The sequence below is a fragment of the Aquila chrysaetos genome, chromosome 13 (genome assembly GCF_900496995.4).
Source record: "Aquila chrysaetos chrysaetos chromosome 13, bAquChr1.4, whole genome shotgun sequence".
Lineage (NCBI taxonomy): Eukaryota > Metazoa > Chordata > Aves > Accipitriformes > Accipitridae > Aquila > Aquila chrysaetos.
The window spans coordinates 29,925,832-29,938,833 of record NC_044016.1 but is presented as its reverse complement, the minus strand read 5'-3'; the positions used below and the strand labels follow the sequence as shown (position 1 = coordinate 29,938,833).

The 13,002-nt window shown below is 37.2% G+C and overlaps 1 protein-coding gene across 4 annotated transcripts in view; it reads left to right on the top strand.

Moving 5' to 3' along the window:
• Positions 1-12,043, top strand: part of MTR (5-methyltetrahydrofolate-homocysteine methyltransferase) — a 52,252-nt gene extending 40,209 nt beyond the window's left edge. For all 4 annotated transcript variants that reach the window (XM_030035121.2, XM_030035120.2, XM_030035122.2 and 1 more), the window contains exons 25-33: positions 1,175-1,256; positions 2,035-2,133; positions 3,317-3,392; positions 4,589-4,744; positions 5,482-5,678; positions 8,225-8,425; positions 9,678-9,870; positions 10,624-10,736; positions 10,870-12,043. In XM_030035121.2, the coding sequence (XP_029890981.1) occupies positions 1,175-1,256; positions 2,035-2,133; positions 3,317-3,392; positions 4,589-4,744; positions 5,482-5,678; positions 8,225-8,425; positions 9,678-9,870; positions 10,624-10,736; positions 10,870-10,962 (1,210 nt within the window). In that variant the 3' untranslated portion in view covers positions 10,963-12,043. The remainder of the gene's footprint in view (positions 1-1,174; positions 1,257-2,034; positions 2,134-3,316; positions 3,393-4,588; positions 4,745-5,481; positions 5,679-8,224; positions 8,426-9,677; positions 9,871-10,623; positions 10,737-10,869) is intronic.
• Positions 12,044-13,002: the final 959 nt, after the last annotated feature.

Sequence of the window (13,002 nt, the reverse complement as noted above, 5' to 3'; positions counted from 1 at the left end):
TAAAAAATACAAAACCTAGTATGTATTAGTTGATACAGTGCCATTGTAGGACCATGCCCCGTTTGTTTCCTTTGTCTGTTCCTATCACAATAGAAGATACTATATCTTTTTCTAAAAAATAGAGCTGCCAAGATCAAAACTGCATTGCCTAGAAGCAAATTAAGAAGATCCTGGACAGTTGGTTACACAGCTGTGATGCACAATCATCAGTAACCTCCATGTCCAAGTGCTTCAAATATTTCACAGAGCCTGAAGAAAAAGTAGGTCTTATCTTTGCTGTGGGAGATCGCTTCCTGGGCTCTGATTTAAATTAATTTAAAAAAATGGTGTTTGACCTTAGCATTCGAGAAAGCAAACTGAGCTTTGGCCTGCAGGGTCTTTGTCCCTGCACTTGCTTGCACAGTTTGGCAGGACTCTGAGCAGCAAGGGTAGTCAGCTGCATTTCATGTGATAGCTTAGGCCTCAGTTTAGGACTCCAAACTTTAATTTGATCAACAAAGTACTATAATGTAGAATTGATTCTTCATTATATGCTGAAGTATTTCAATGAGGACTGGAATATGAGTAAATGCTAAATAATTGAATGAATTGGGAGTTTTTTATGTGAATGACTTGACTGACCAAGCAGGTGCAAGTTTGTAATATTTGTTGACCACTGGCAGAATTCGTTCTTCAGGTGAGTAGATGGGTTGTGCCTCCGATTTTGAAGTAGAGCATCGTAGAAATGGAATAATCATCACTGAAACATGTTAATGCCAATCCACAGACCCAGAAACTAGCATGTGGGAGGGAAAAATGTAAGATGAGCAAAAAAGACTTTAAAAAAATTTTTAGTTCTCACTGAAATTTTCTGAGACTCAAACTAATGAGTTGCTGATTTTCAGTCAGTTGGTAAGACAGTGAGGGAATATGAGTTGGCACATTATTTATGAAGCATTCTGATACTCTTTGAGGAAAAGTGTTTATGTACTTATTATTAAAATCTGTGTTTAATCATTCATGCATAGCAGATGGATTAATTGCTTTCTTCTTCTGAAGTTCTGGTCTATGCATTAAGTCAGAAATTATTTCACTGGGGGTTTTGTCTGTTTTTTTGTGTTGTTTTGGTGGGGGTTTTTTTGTTGGTTTTTTTTTCCAGTTGTGAAATGCTCACTCTTTTTCTTTTTCATTGAAGAACACACACAGCTGTTAAAATTGCCCCACGATATAGCGCACCTGTAATTCATGTCCTGGATGCATCCAAGAGTGTTGTGGTTGTAAGTTCTAAATTATAGTTTCTCATCCATGCAAAAATATATGCCCTCTTTTTCTGTTGTGCCTCTCATCCTTTCCTCTAAGGCTTAACGTTGTGGCAGAAAATTGGAAGAGGCATGACAGAGGCCAGTTTTTAAACTACTATTGCTTCAGTTATTTTTTGCTGCCACGTGGTTATCTCATCTGACTTGTGTCAATTATTGCTCCTGCATACCTTTATTTAAATGCCCGTCTATCTAGCGAGAGTGACATGATTCACTCTGGGTCCTTGACTGTAGTTCTGAGATTTTTTTTTTTATAGTGAAGAGCAATGGGTTAGATGTGAACTGCTATTCTCTCTGTTTTGGATATATTTCTGAAGCTAGTGATATGGCAAAATTAGTACTATGAAACATGGGGCTGGAGTTTTCTGGGATGGATGCTCTCTCTATCAGACAAATGGGTAGTCTTAGCTGGCAAATACCTGCTGTAAAGTAGTAGGGCAAGCTGTGTGTTGTTTCTACGACTATTCAGTTCTAAAGTTTTGGAGTATTCTCCTCTCAGGTCTTTCCAGAACCAGACTTGGCTCTGCTAATATTACCTGTGTAGTAGGGCAGTGCTCTCAGTAATAATAATATTTTTAAATATGTTTTGAATCTAGTTTGCAGATTAGTGGTAAGGCTTAGTTTAGTGTTGTCAAGTGTAATTGGAAGAGAGATGGCTTAGTCTGAAGTTCATACTCTGTCCTTACTGTAGTATGTTACAGTATGTACTTAGTACTTTCTCTTTCCTTTTTTTCAGTGCTCCCAGCTCTTAGATGAAAATGTAAAGGATGATTTCTTTGAAGAAATATTAGAGGAATATGAAGAAATTAGACAAGAACACTATGAGTCTCTCAAGGTACAAATGTAATTGATTTAGCTTCTTGTTTGAAGTGGTTTGTACTTGCTTCACTACTAACTCTGTTTCAGCTCCTTATGAAGACCTTCAGGTATATTTGTTCTGATTTAAAACATGCAGTAGAATTGGTGGAAAACTTTCAGAAGTGGTTATGAAATCAAATTTTCTAACCTATAGGGAAAAATTCTGCATGAGTCTAACATATGCATGGCAAATTCTTGATTGTCCTCAATGGGCAATCAGTGGTATCTAGGACATCTCCATGGAGCTGGCAGTCATGTCAACTTAACCAATCTACAGGAGACCAATGCTCTCCTGGAGCAGTAGCTGGAAACAGGGAGCTACACTGGGGTAATTAAAATGACACTGGTTGCTTTTGCTGGTACTAAGCCACACTCTATTGCTTTCCTGATGGGTTCATACTGTTTAGGTTAGGGAGCTGAGGCTGCCATTTGAGGAAAGTGAAGAGAAGGAAGCAATGAAATGTGGGGATGGACTGTGCAAAGGAACACTAGGAAACAATTAACATATGACTCCTGAGGCCATCCTTGTAAATAAACACAGAAGAAAGCTGAAAGTCATCTGGCTTTTACCTGGTCTCTTGATAAAGAAAGGTAAAGCTTGAGGCCTCCTGCTGAGGACATTTGGCTTGACCAAGTTTAAGAGTGCCTTTGCACAGGGAACCAGTCCACTAAGCTGAGATCAGTGAGTGCAGCACTCTTCTTTAAAGCAGAGGTCAGCAGTGAATTCGTGGGCCTTACTGAAATTGCTGTAAATTTCCTGTGCCTTTCAAAAGAGCCAGTAATTTGCCCAGAGGTGTACTGCAGTCACTGATGGTGGTGTCACCGCAATCTTAAGCTTTTTGCAGGCAATAGGAGAATATCTTGCTGTACCTGTATTTTCATGTATTTTGAAGTAATAAAGGGACTTCTGCTGTAGTTCAGAGGAACTAGAAATCTTGTAAGCCAGTTTCCTTAGAAGTATATAGGAAAAAATAATGGTATGGTTGTGATGTAATCTTACTTTACATTTGTGAACTGGGAGTTGTTGGAACCGAAATTGTCTGCTGTCAGATTTGTCCCAAAGACTATTTTGAGTAAAACTCTACCACCAAGTCAATAGCTATGGTTTATCTGTCTCAAAGATGGCTGGCTTTGTGAAATTAACCTTTATGTCCATCCAGGAAAGAAGATACTTGTCTCTACAGCAAGCTAGGAAAAAAGGTTTCCGTGATGACTGGTTGTCAGGCCATAAACCAGGTCAGTTTAAAAGTTGTTGTTTGTTGTTGCTGTGCCCTTCCTTTATTTTATTTTACATATATATTTAAGTAGATTATGCTTCATTAAACTTCAGGATACAGTAGTGTAACAACTTGAGTAAATTGGTGTCTGTCTGAGCAGAGGGGTGTTTTTTGTGTAAATTTGAGCATCCTATTTCTGCTTTATATTTTTCAGAGTATATTTAAAATATAAATTAATAGTTAATAAAAGAATTGGAAAAAAAAATCCTGAAACAACGAGTTGCCCTTAACACCATATAATCAAAGATAAGTCCGATGCCTGTTTTGCAAAATAATGTCATACTGGCTCATTATATTGCAAAGCTTCCTATACCATATTTAGGGAACACACGTTGTGTCATGGCATTTGTATCGAATCCCTCTTTACACTTTTTCCTACCCTTCCCCCATCAGTTTCTGCACCAGTTTGCTTTGATTTTTTTTTTTTTTTAATTAGAGACTAGAAGCATAAACAGCATTCCACAAGAAGTTGCATCCTGCAGTGACATTCGCTGCTTTCTGTCACTTCATTTACAAGACTCAACAAGATGCTAATTTTCAATTGCTCATCTTAGTAAAAGTTGTGTTATAAAGTATTGAACAGCACAGATTAAACAAGTGCAAAGCTTGTGGCTACATCATAACATAGATCCATCTTGCTTTTTCAATTGTGCACATGCATCTGAACAAGTGTGTGGTGGTTGTAAAAGTTCTTAAAAATTACATATTAAGTTACAGAACTATTCTACAGTACCATAGCATGTAATATGTCTGTGTATGGAAAGTGGGATTTGTAAATACGAAGGGTATATGCTCATAAAATATGTTGGGTATTGGTAAGTTGTGTAGTTTTTTTTGATCTTCTGTTTTGGCCAATATTTTGGCCAATGAATTAAGTTCAGAAGTCCAGCAGCTAATAAGTGTTGATTTATATGAAAGAATGAAAGGCCTTAAATTTTCTATTTCAACTTTATATGCCTTTTATGCTTTTCTTTATCACATTGTAACTGTAGAGTATGGTATGACTTGGGAACGATATGACAAGAATTCTAAGACAATTACTTTTGAAGAGGTCACTTGTAGTGGTGGAGGCTGGTGAGCATCACTTATGCTGCACATACAAGAGCAATATTAAATTATTTTCATCATGTCACATTGTACTTCTGATTCCTACAGTTAAACCGAAATTCATTGGCACAAAAGTCTTTGAAGATTATGACCTGAAGAGGCTGGTAGAATACATTGACTGGAAGCCATTCTTTGATATCTGGCAACTTAGGGGAAAGTATCCCAATCGGGGTTTCCCTAAACTCTTCAATGATAAAACTGTAGGTGAGTGTTGAAATTGCATTTACTTCATGTAAATAATCCTAGCAGACCTGCCATGCTGTATTAAGATTCTGAATGTTTTGAAATACATAGGAATAGTGAAAATACATGGAAACCTAGTGTCACTGAAATAATTTGTTTAAAGCAACACTTAGTGAACCAAGTGTTGGCATGTGAGGCTGAAAAATAAGTGGGGAAAAATGCTCAATCATCTTTCTTAGAATTCACCTGCCAAAACACAGGGAGGTATTTTAATGACAGAAAATGGCAGCAGAGCACTTAATATATCTGTGTCCCTGTTGTGGGTGAAGATAGCAAGAGGGCTCTGACTCCTTTTGAAAGTATTCAGTAGGCCTTAAAATACATGATGAAAATGCTAGGGTGACACTAAAATCAATGTTCTGGGTCTACTGCTCTGTGGTAATGTAGGTGCACACACATGTTCTCTGTTGCTCATTTTATTCTGCATTCTCTGCCTCTACTAGAATGGTGCTGGCTGAAACGTTTGGGGTTTGAGTTTTTTTTGGTGGTTTGTTTTTGTTTTTTTTTTTCCCAAGATGTATGTTGTTACAGCTGTATAGACATAATCACGTTGCTATCTTTCTGTTTGCTGTAGCAGACAGATTGTTGCAGTCATCAAAGAATTATGTGGAAAATGAACCAATCTTCAGCAATTCTTAAACCTATTTAGCCAGTTGTGAAAACATGCCTTTTCTAAAGGGTCCTCTTCTTTTTGATAGGTGAAGAAGCAAAGAGAGTTTATAATGATGCTCAAAATCTACTGAAAATGTTGATTAATCAAAAGAAGTTACAAGCCAGAGGTGTGCTTGGATTCTGGCCAGCTCAAAGTGTTCAGGATGATATCCATTTATATGCTGTAGAAGAGGCAGTGGGAACTTCGGAACCAATAGCAAAATTTTATGGCTTGAGGCAACAGGTACAATGACAGAACGTTTGTTAACAAAAGTGATTTATTTTTTTTCCTGAATTGCAAGAAGGTAAAAGAAGTGCCCTATTAAAATCTGTGCAGAAAATGCTGGTTGTAATCTGTCTGCAGCCATTGTCTTGCCATTTCTTTCAGTAATAACAAGATCTTGTTAGTGGTGACCCAGGTATTTGTATTGTAGCATTTGTAGTATTTTGCATTGTAGTAGTTGTACAAAATGCTTTATAAAGCATTTTGTACATCTTCAGACATGATGTGCATTTTCTGTCTTCATTTTAATACTTAAGATGTCCTAAAGCACTGCGCTGTATAAATTCATCACCTGGATCCTGTGTGCTAAATTAGAACTTAATGAACCTTAATTCTCTAATACCCTTGGATTGTGCCTTAGATGAGAAATTCTGCTTGAATGTGTTAAAGGTTAAAAACACTTACAATTAAAATACCTGGAAAGTAAAGCTCAATGGAGATAAGTGTTTCTGACAGTCTTAATTTTTATGTAAAATTCCCCATATGAAGAGGCAGTTTAGAATTAGTTGGCTGCTAATTCCGATTGAGAGAATCATTATTTTAAATATTCATGCTTGAATCATACTTACCTAGATTTGCATTTATTTTGATAGATTGAACATTTTCAAGATATTCTGCCTCTCCTTCCCTACTTTCTGACTCAGCTTCTTCATAGTTCACATATTTGGAGTCATCAAACATGGCAGAAACAAATTTAACAGCTACCTAAATTTCTGGAGTGCAGTGTTCTATGAGGACAGTCCTGTACCAATATTGCAGAACTGCACTAAGAAATACATGACTTTATCTGTTCTAGTTCCCTGGAACAGATAATCTGTTGTATGGAGATGGATCTAGTGTATCTTGACAATCCATGGCAGATGTTTATATAAACTGTTCTCACAAGCATTCAGGCAGGGCTGTTCCAGGGCCTTACGACCTAGTTAAACATTTTGATATCCCATGTAAATCAAGTTTACTACAGTTTCTCTTCCTGGCCTTTTCCCAGGGTTCTCCCAAGGAGAATATCTGATTTGATGGTCTTGTAATGGTTTTTACTAGTGGAATACTGTTATTTTCCTTAACCTTTGAGAAAAGTTTGAATAAATTGGGAATATACAAGATTAAAAGACTAAGGTCATATAACTCTGTGCTATCGTGGGTACTGTTCTTCTGGACTCTACGTATTTTAGCTGCATCTCTTTCCATCTGGTGTATGTAGTAATTCAGCAGAGGCCTCAGCAGAGCAAAGTAGACGAGAATAATTGTCTTCTGTTCCTTATATAAAATGTTCCTTTCAGTACACAGAGTTCTCTCCATGACATCGACACTATTAAGGATGTGACATAAATCTGAAAGTTGGATATGCATTTAGTATTTTCCTTAACTGTAATCATTACAAAGGAACCTTAAAATTAACATAGATTTCACCTGTGTGGAAAAAGGATATTTCTTCAGTTTTATGGTACTTTCTGTAACCTCATAGGTTATAGAAACTAGGGAAGCAGTTGACCGTTTTTCTTCAGGTTTTTTTTGGGTGGGGGTGGTATTTTATTTGTTTTTTTTTAAACTGCAGTTGGGAGTGGGTAGAAGGCATTGTTAAAATATTGTCATAGAATAAGAAAACTTGGAGAGGAATCTTCAGCTAAGTAATAGCTATGAAATAACTTTTATCTCTCTCTAAGTTGGGTAGATTTACAAGAGCTGTGCCACTTCTTAAATAGCAGTCATGTTCCCACATTGAATATGCTGATATGATCCTCAACGATAAAACTTCTTGTTAGGTGCTATGGCCAGCATTCAGTCACCTCTTTCTATTCCCTTTTTTCCATTTTGGAAAACAATCCAGTGAGCGGGATATTTCCTATTTGCATAAACCCACTTGAATTTTGCTTGGGATTCAACTTTTCAGTAGTGATAGATGCATTTTGTTTGTATTTGTGTGTGGCTAGTGTAAAACTTAACCTGGGGCACTGTTTTGTCTGGGTTACTGAGCACGTGGTTTGTAGCATAAGAAACTAGGAGTGTTTATCAACTCTCACAGCCATTCTAAAATGGGAGCTGTTGAAGAATTCTGCAGTTGGCATAACTGGGATGTGAACTATCAGCTGTCAGTTTTGCTAACAAATGTGGAATCTGTGAATGCTAGAGATGGAAAATTCGTCCTCTTACCCAGTGGTTGGCACAAGAGTTTTCCTTATTTCGTAATAATTTGTCTGCCGAATAAGCTGTTAAATCTTACTAGCTGTAAATAGAAGCAAAACGTCTTTATATGTGTGTTCAGCACAGCATCTCTCTTCTTTGACATTTTGTTCTTCAGTGATCCAAACATCCTCAGAGTGAGAGACGTGTTTTTCTTATAATTCAAGTACAAGAAAGCCATCATGGCTCAAAGACTAGTCAGGTGTTTGTCAGAAATGCCTTAAGCCCTTTCGTCTTAAAAATAGTGGTCTTTAGATTCATAGTGCACTAATACTTAATATATTTTTTAAATTTTCTGATTTATTGCATTGTTTTTGTTACTTTAGGCTGAAAAGGACTCTGCCTGCACAGAGCCCTATTACTGCCTCTCTGACTTCATAGCACCACTGGATTCTGGCATTTGTGACTACTTGGGCCTCTTTGCTGTGGCCTGCTTTGGTGTAGATGAGTTATGCAAAGAATTTAGGAAACAGGATGATGAATATAGCATCATAATGGTAAAGGCTCTTGGTGATCGGTTGGCAGAGGTATGAGGTTTTATCATGTGTTTCCTTCCACATTTTCTGACTGTGTACTAGATTTGCTTGACGGGTTGCTCTTTCAAGTTTTAGCATAAACTTAGGCTGTTGCCTGTAACGTATGCTCTGCATTGAATCTGAAAGTGAACTGGTTTTGCTGAAATTGTCTTGAGAGGAGAGTTCTTTTCTGAGCCAGAGGGGACTCTGCTGTCCGTATCTTCCACCTGCAAAAGCATCTTTGAGCTCTTTGTGAGGGTTTTGATGATTCATAGAATATAGTAGATTTTAAAACAAGACTATTTAAAAAGAACTATCTTTAAATCTTGTTTTATCTACATGAGAATGTATTTGGACCCAGGTGTGACCCACCGGTTATATTCTTGAATTGCAGACATGCCTTCTACTTTTGACAGTAACCATGCAGCTATATCCAGGGTACAAGGCTTTTGACTTAACATGTCTAAGCCTAAGGCATGTTATGCTCTTAAAGCTCTAACTGAAGTGGTTTAGAAAATATTGTCCCTTCCCTCCTACCCCTGTATCCCCATCTGCCCGCCCCCATGCTTACACCTAAGTAACCATGTTAAAACTTATAGCAACTTCAGTGCAATGCAAATGGAGTTAGCTCTAGTTGTGTATTTCAAGCTATAACAGAGTTTTAGAAATTATTATTAGATGCCACCTAAAGATACTTACTGAAGTGGAAATTTCTCCTGAAGGCAACCATTGCTGGCAAAATAGTGTAAGCTGTAAGAGCTGTTAAGAAAAGTTGTTGCCCACTTTCACCTAGAGGAAAGGTCCTCCACCAGAAAGAGCAGCGGCACTTACTTACATCTGATACTTAGCACGGATGCAAGAATGATGTGGCCTTCCATAGCTAGACCTGGACGAGACACTCAGATAGTCAAGACCTAATGACTTCAGTGCTGTAATGATGTATCACTACCATAGGCTAATGAACTTGGTCTTTTCCGGTTACTTGTCTGCATCTTTACCTCTTTGAGTATGTAGGATTTTAAAGTAGGACAACCAAAAAAACACTGTTGACCAATAAGAGAAAAAACTAAAATACTTGAATTAGTAAAATAAGTATTGTATGTGAATTTTAATGCTATCAAATTTCTCATCTATGATAAGAGCTCCCTTAAAAATTAAAAAGTGAATGGGGAGAAAGTCTCTATCATTGTTTGCCTTCATCAAATAGCTATTGCATCAGTCTACACAAATTAAAAAAAAAAAAATCTTTGCTTTCTATTCCAAGGCATTTGCTGAGGAGCTCCATGAAAGGGTTCGAAGGGAATTCTGGGCTTACTGTAGTACTGAGCAGCTAGATCTCTCTGACCTACGCAGAATTAAATATGAGGGAATTCGCCCTGCACCTGGATATCCAAGCCAGCCTGACCATACAGAAAAACTCACCATGTGGAAAATTGCAAACATTGAGGAAACAACAGGTACCTCTACTCTACTAAGGTTCTTAGACTGGTTTTATGCAAATGAAAGATTGAAATGCCAACAAAACAGCAAATTGGGTGGTGCAGAGCTACATATAAAAAAACCAAACTGAAGCGGCTCTGGGAATTGGGGTCTTCCCCTTTTCGTTGCCATTTTTATTTTGCCTCATTCAAGGAAGAATTTGCAAAATACTGCCAGTGCTTTTGGTGAAGGAGTTATGTCCCTAATTAGCAGATTGCATGCAAACAGGGTTCTGCTGCGCAGAGAAAAATTCAAGCATCCTTATGGCTGCAAGAAGACATTCCAGATATAAACAGGAAAAAAGCCAATTCAGCAGTATATTTCCTGGTCCACAGAAACCTTGAGATGGTAATTCTTAAAAAAGGAATGAATTCCATTTATTTTCCTCTGCTATTCTATGTGTCAGACATTTCACTGCTACTTCCACAATTCCAAAAATACCTTCCCGTGTTTCAAAATCTCTAGTTACCCATTTTATTTGCCAAAATGTCTAACATTTTTCCTTCAAACTGTACAGTTATTCTACAGTAATACTGTAAAGAAAGTTTGCAATATATTTAAAGCTATGTGTATTTTTTTAATAGTTAACAAGTGAAAAATGGTTTTGGTTTTAGTTCATCTAAAAGCTGCTTGGTTTTTGAGTTTGTTTGAAGCTGCCCAACAAAAAAAGGTTCTGAGTTTATGCTTATCATCAATTCAGAGAACAAGAAAATTCTCATTCTCTTTTCCAGGAATTGGTTTAACGGAATCACTAGCAATGATACCTGCTTCTGCAGTTTCTGGCCTCTACTTCTCCAGTCCCAAATCCAAATATTTTGCTGTTGGCAAGATATGTAAAGATCAGGTAACTTGCACTGTCTGCTGTGGTAGTGTTACAGCATTCAGAAACACCTTGTTGAGCAGATGTTCCAAAAAATCTTGTAAACAGTAAAGCTGGAGTTTCCAGGTCTTCATCATGTTTTGTGGTCCCTTTGCAGGTTGAAGATTATGCACTGAGAAAAAATTTGTCTGTGGCAGAGGTGGAGAAATGGCTGGGACCCATTTTGGGATATGATACTGAACATCTGTGACACTTGTGGGCAAACATTTTCTTTTGATGGTCTATTCACCAGAAGGAACGAGAAAATCCTTCCCACTGAAAACAGCTTTCTTCCATCCATCCCAATAGCTTGTCTGATTGTTTTTAATTTTTGATCAAGGAACTTAACACTTCAGATCTGCACTCTGCTCTTGGCTTGGGATCATGAATGCATTGCAGATCTCGTAGTCATAGCAATATACTTTTATTTATTTTTATTTCTTGCACTGAGCAGCTAGATGTAGGGTGAGAAGTGGAAGCTGCAAAGCTCTCCTGTCCTCAGGAGGGCTTTGAAATTGGGGGCAAGAATTTCTATTCCATTGTCTGTGGATATACATAGAACAGAATTTGACTGACTTGTGTTGGCTTAATGTATTTTGGCAACTCCAGGTACCGAAATACAATGTGATTTTTCTGTAAAGTCAGCAAAGGTTTTATGCTGAGTGATCAAGAACAACTGAAGTACAACACATCTCCTTTTTAAAAATCTGTCTGCCCTGTGTTTAGGTCTTGTGATTGGGAACTTATGTTGTTCTCCCTGAAGAATACCAGGATTTAAAATTACTTTGTGATTATGATTGTAGTTAGAACTATCAAAATAATACAATGTGCCGGAGCAGTATCAGAGATGCTGTATTATGACAGAAGATGAAATGGGATGACAGAGCCCATGGAGTTGTCCACCTCATGCTTCTTCGTACTTTCAGCAAGCCACAATCTGTTTCTACTCTATATAAAGGGTAATGGCACCTCCTACATTACAGTTATGTTGTGAGGTTTAATTCATATTTAAACAATCTTTTGTATGTGAAAAATACGAGAGAAGCATAATTGTTACTATAGACAGAGAGAAAGCTTGGAGCTGACTTCAGTGTTTTACAAACTCTTTAAACTCCCAGGTACCTGGATTTTAAAAGCAAATAGTAGCAATACTATCATAAGTAACAGTTAATACCGTAGGCTTATTCTTCAGATTTAACTGAGTGAGCTAATTGTTCATAGCTGTTAATAATCTCTGAAAAGTGTCTCGGGTATTATTTAAATGCTAATTTAATAAAATATTATGACAGAAACCCCTCATTTTTCTGGTCTCTAATTGTAAAGAAAAGACCAATGTTATAAAGAGAATGTTCTTTTAAATAGTTTATCTGTAATCTATTAATAGCTATATAATTTTTGTAATGTCTTCATCTGACTTTATGCTGAAAGAATCATCTTGTTTCAACAGGTTACTAAAGGTTAAGCTATCAATGGTGTTATCCTACTAGAATCCTTTAAATGGCAACAATAAAATGTGTGCAATAGTCTGAACAGATAAGTCTTAATATGCACATTGTACCATGAATCCGGAATTATCAAGGCTGCTATGGGTTTATTTTAAGTAGTTGAGTGTGTTCTTAACTGAATGTTTTAGAATGTTTCATCCCTTAATGACTTACAAAAATAATTTCTAAATGGATCTTTCCCCCTTCCTCCCCCCCCCACTCCCCATCTGTATCAAGGGCCTTGAGACATGTCCTTGTTGATCAGCTGATTCTTGTTGCTGGAACAGAATCTGTATCCTTAGTAGAACGCTCTTTTAGATTGCCAAAAATATAGTAAAAAATTCTTAATACAAAGGAGAATTTGTTCCTGAAACATGTAGCCTGTAAAAATTGAAATCCTCTTTGCTTTCTTTTTGGTACTTGCACTTTTGCAAATCAATTTAATGCTTGGAATATCTCCTCTCCACCACTCTTCCATATTCCTGTATTTGGAAGCAGAGTGCCTTATAGTCTGAAATTTTGATGGTGTGAATGCGGTCAAAGTTTGACTAGTACAGCTTGGTTGATTGATTTATTTTCCTGAAATCAGTAGCACGTAGTTCAGTGAATACAGCTTTAGCAGAGTCACACTGACAGAGCAGTAAGTGCACTGCTCTGTAGCAGTGGTGGTGTTGCCTTTTGTACAAGGAAAGGGTTTCAAATGGTGTGCAGTTACTTTATCCCTTCACGCATGGCATCATACACTGAGAAAAATCTTCATCTGCCTG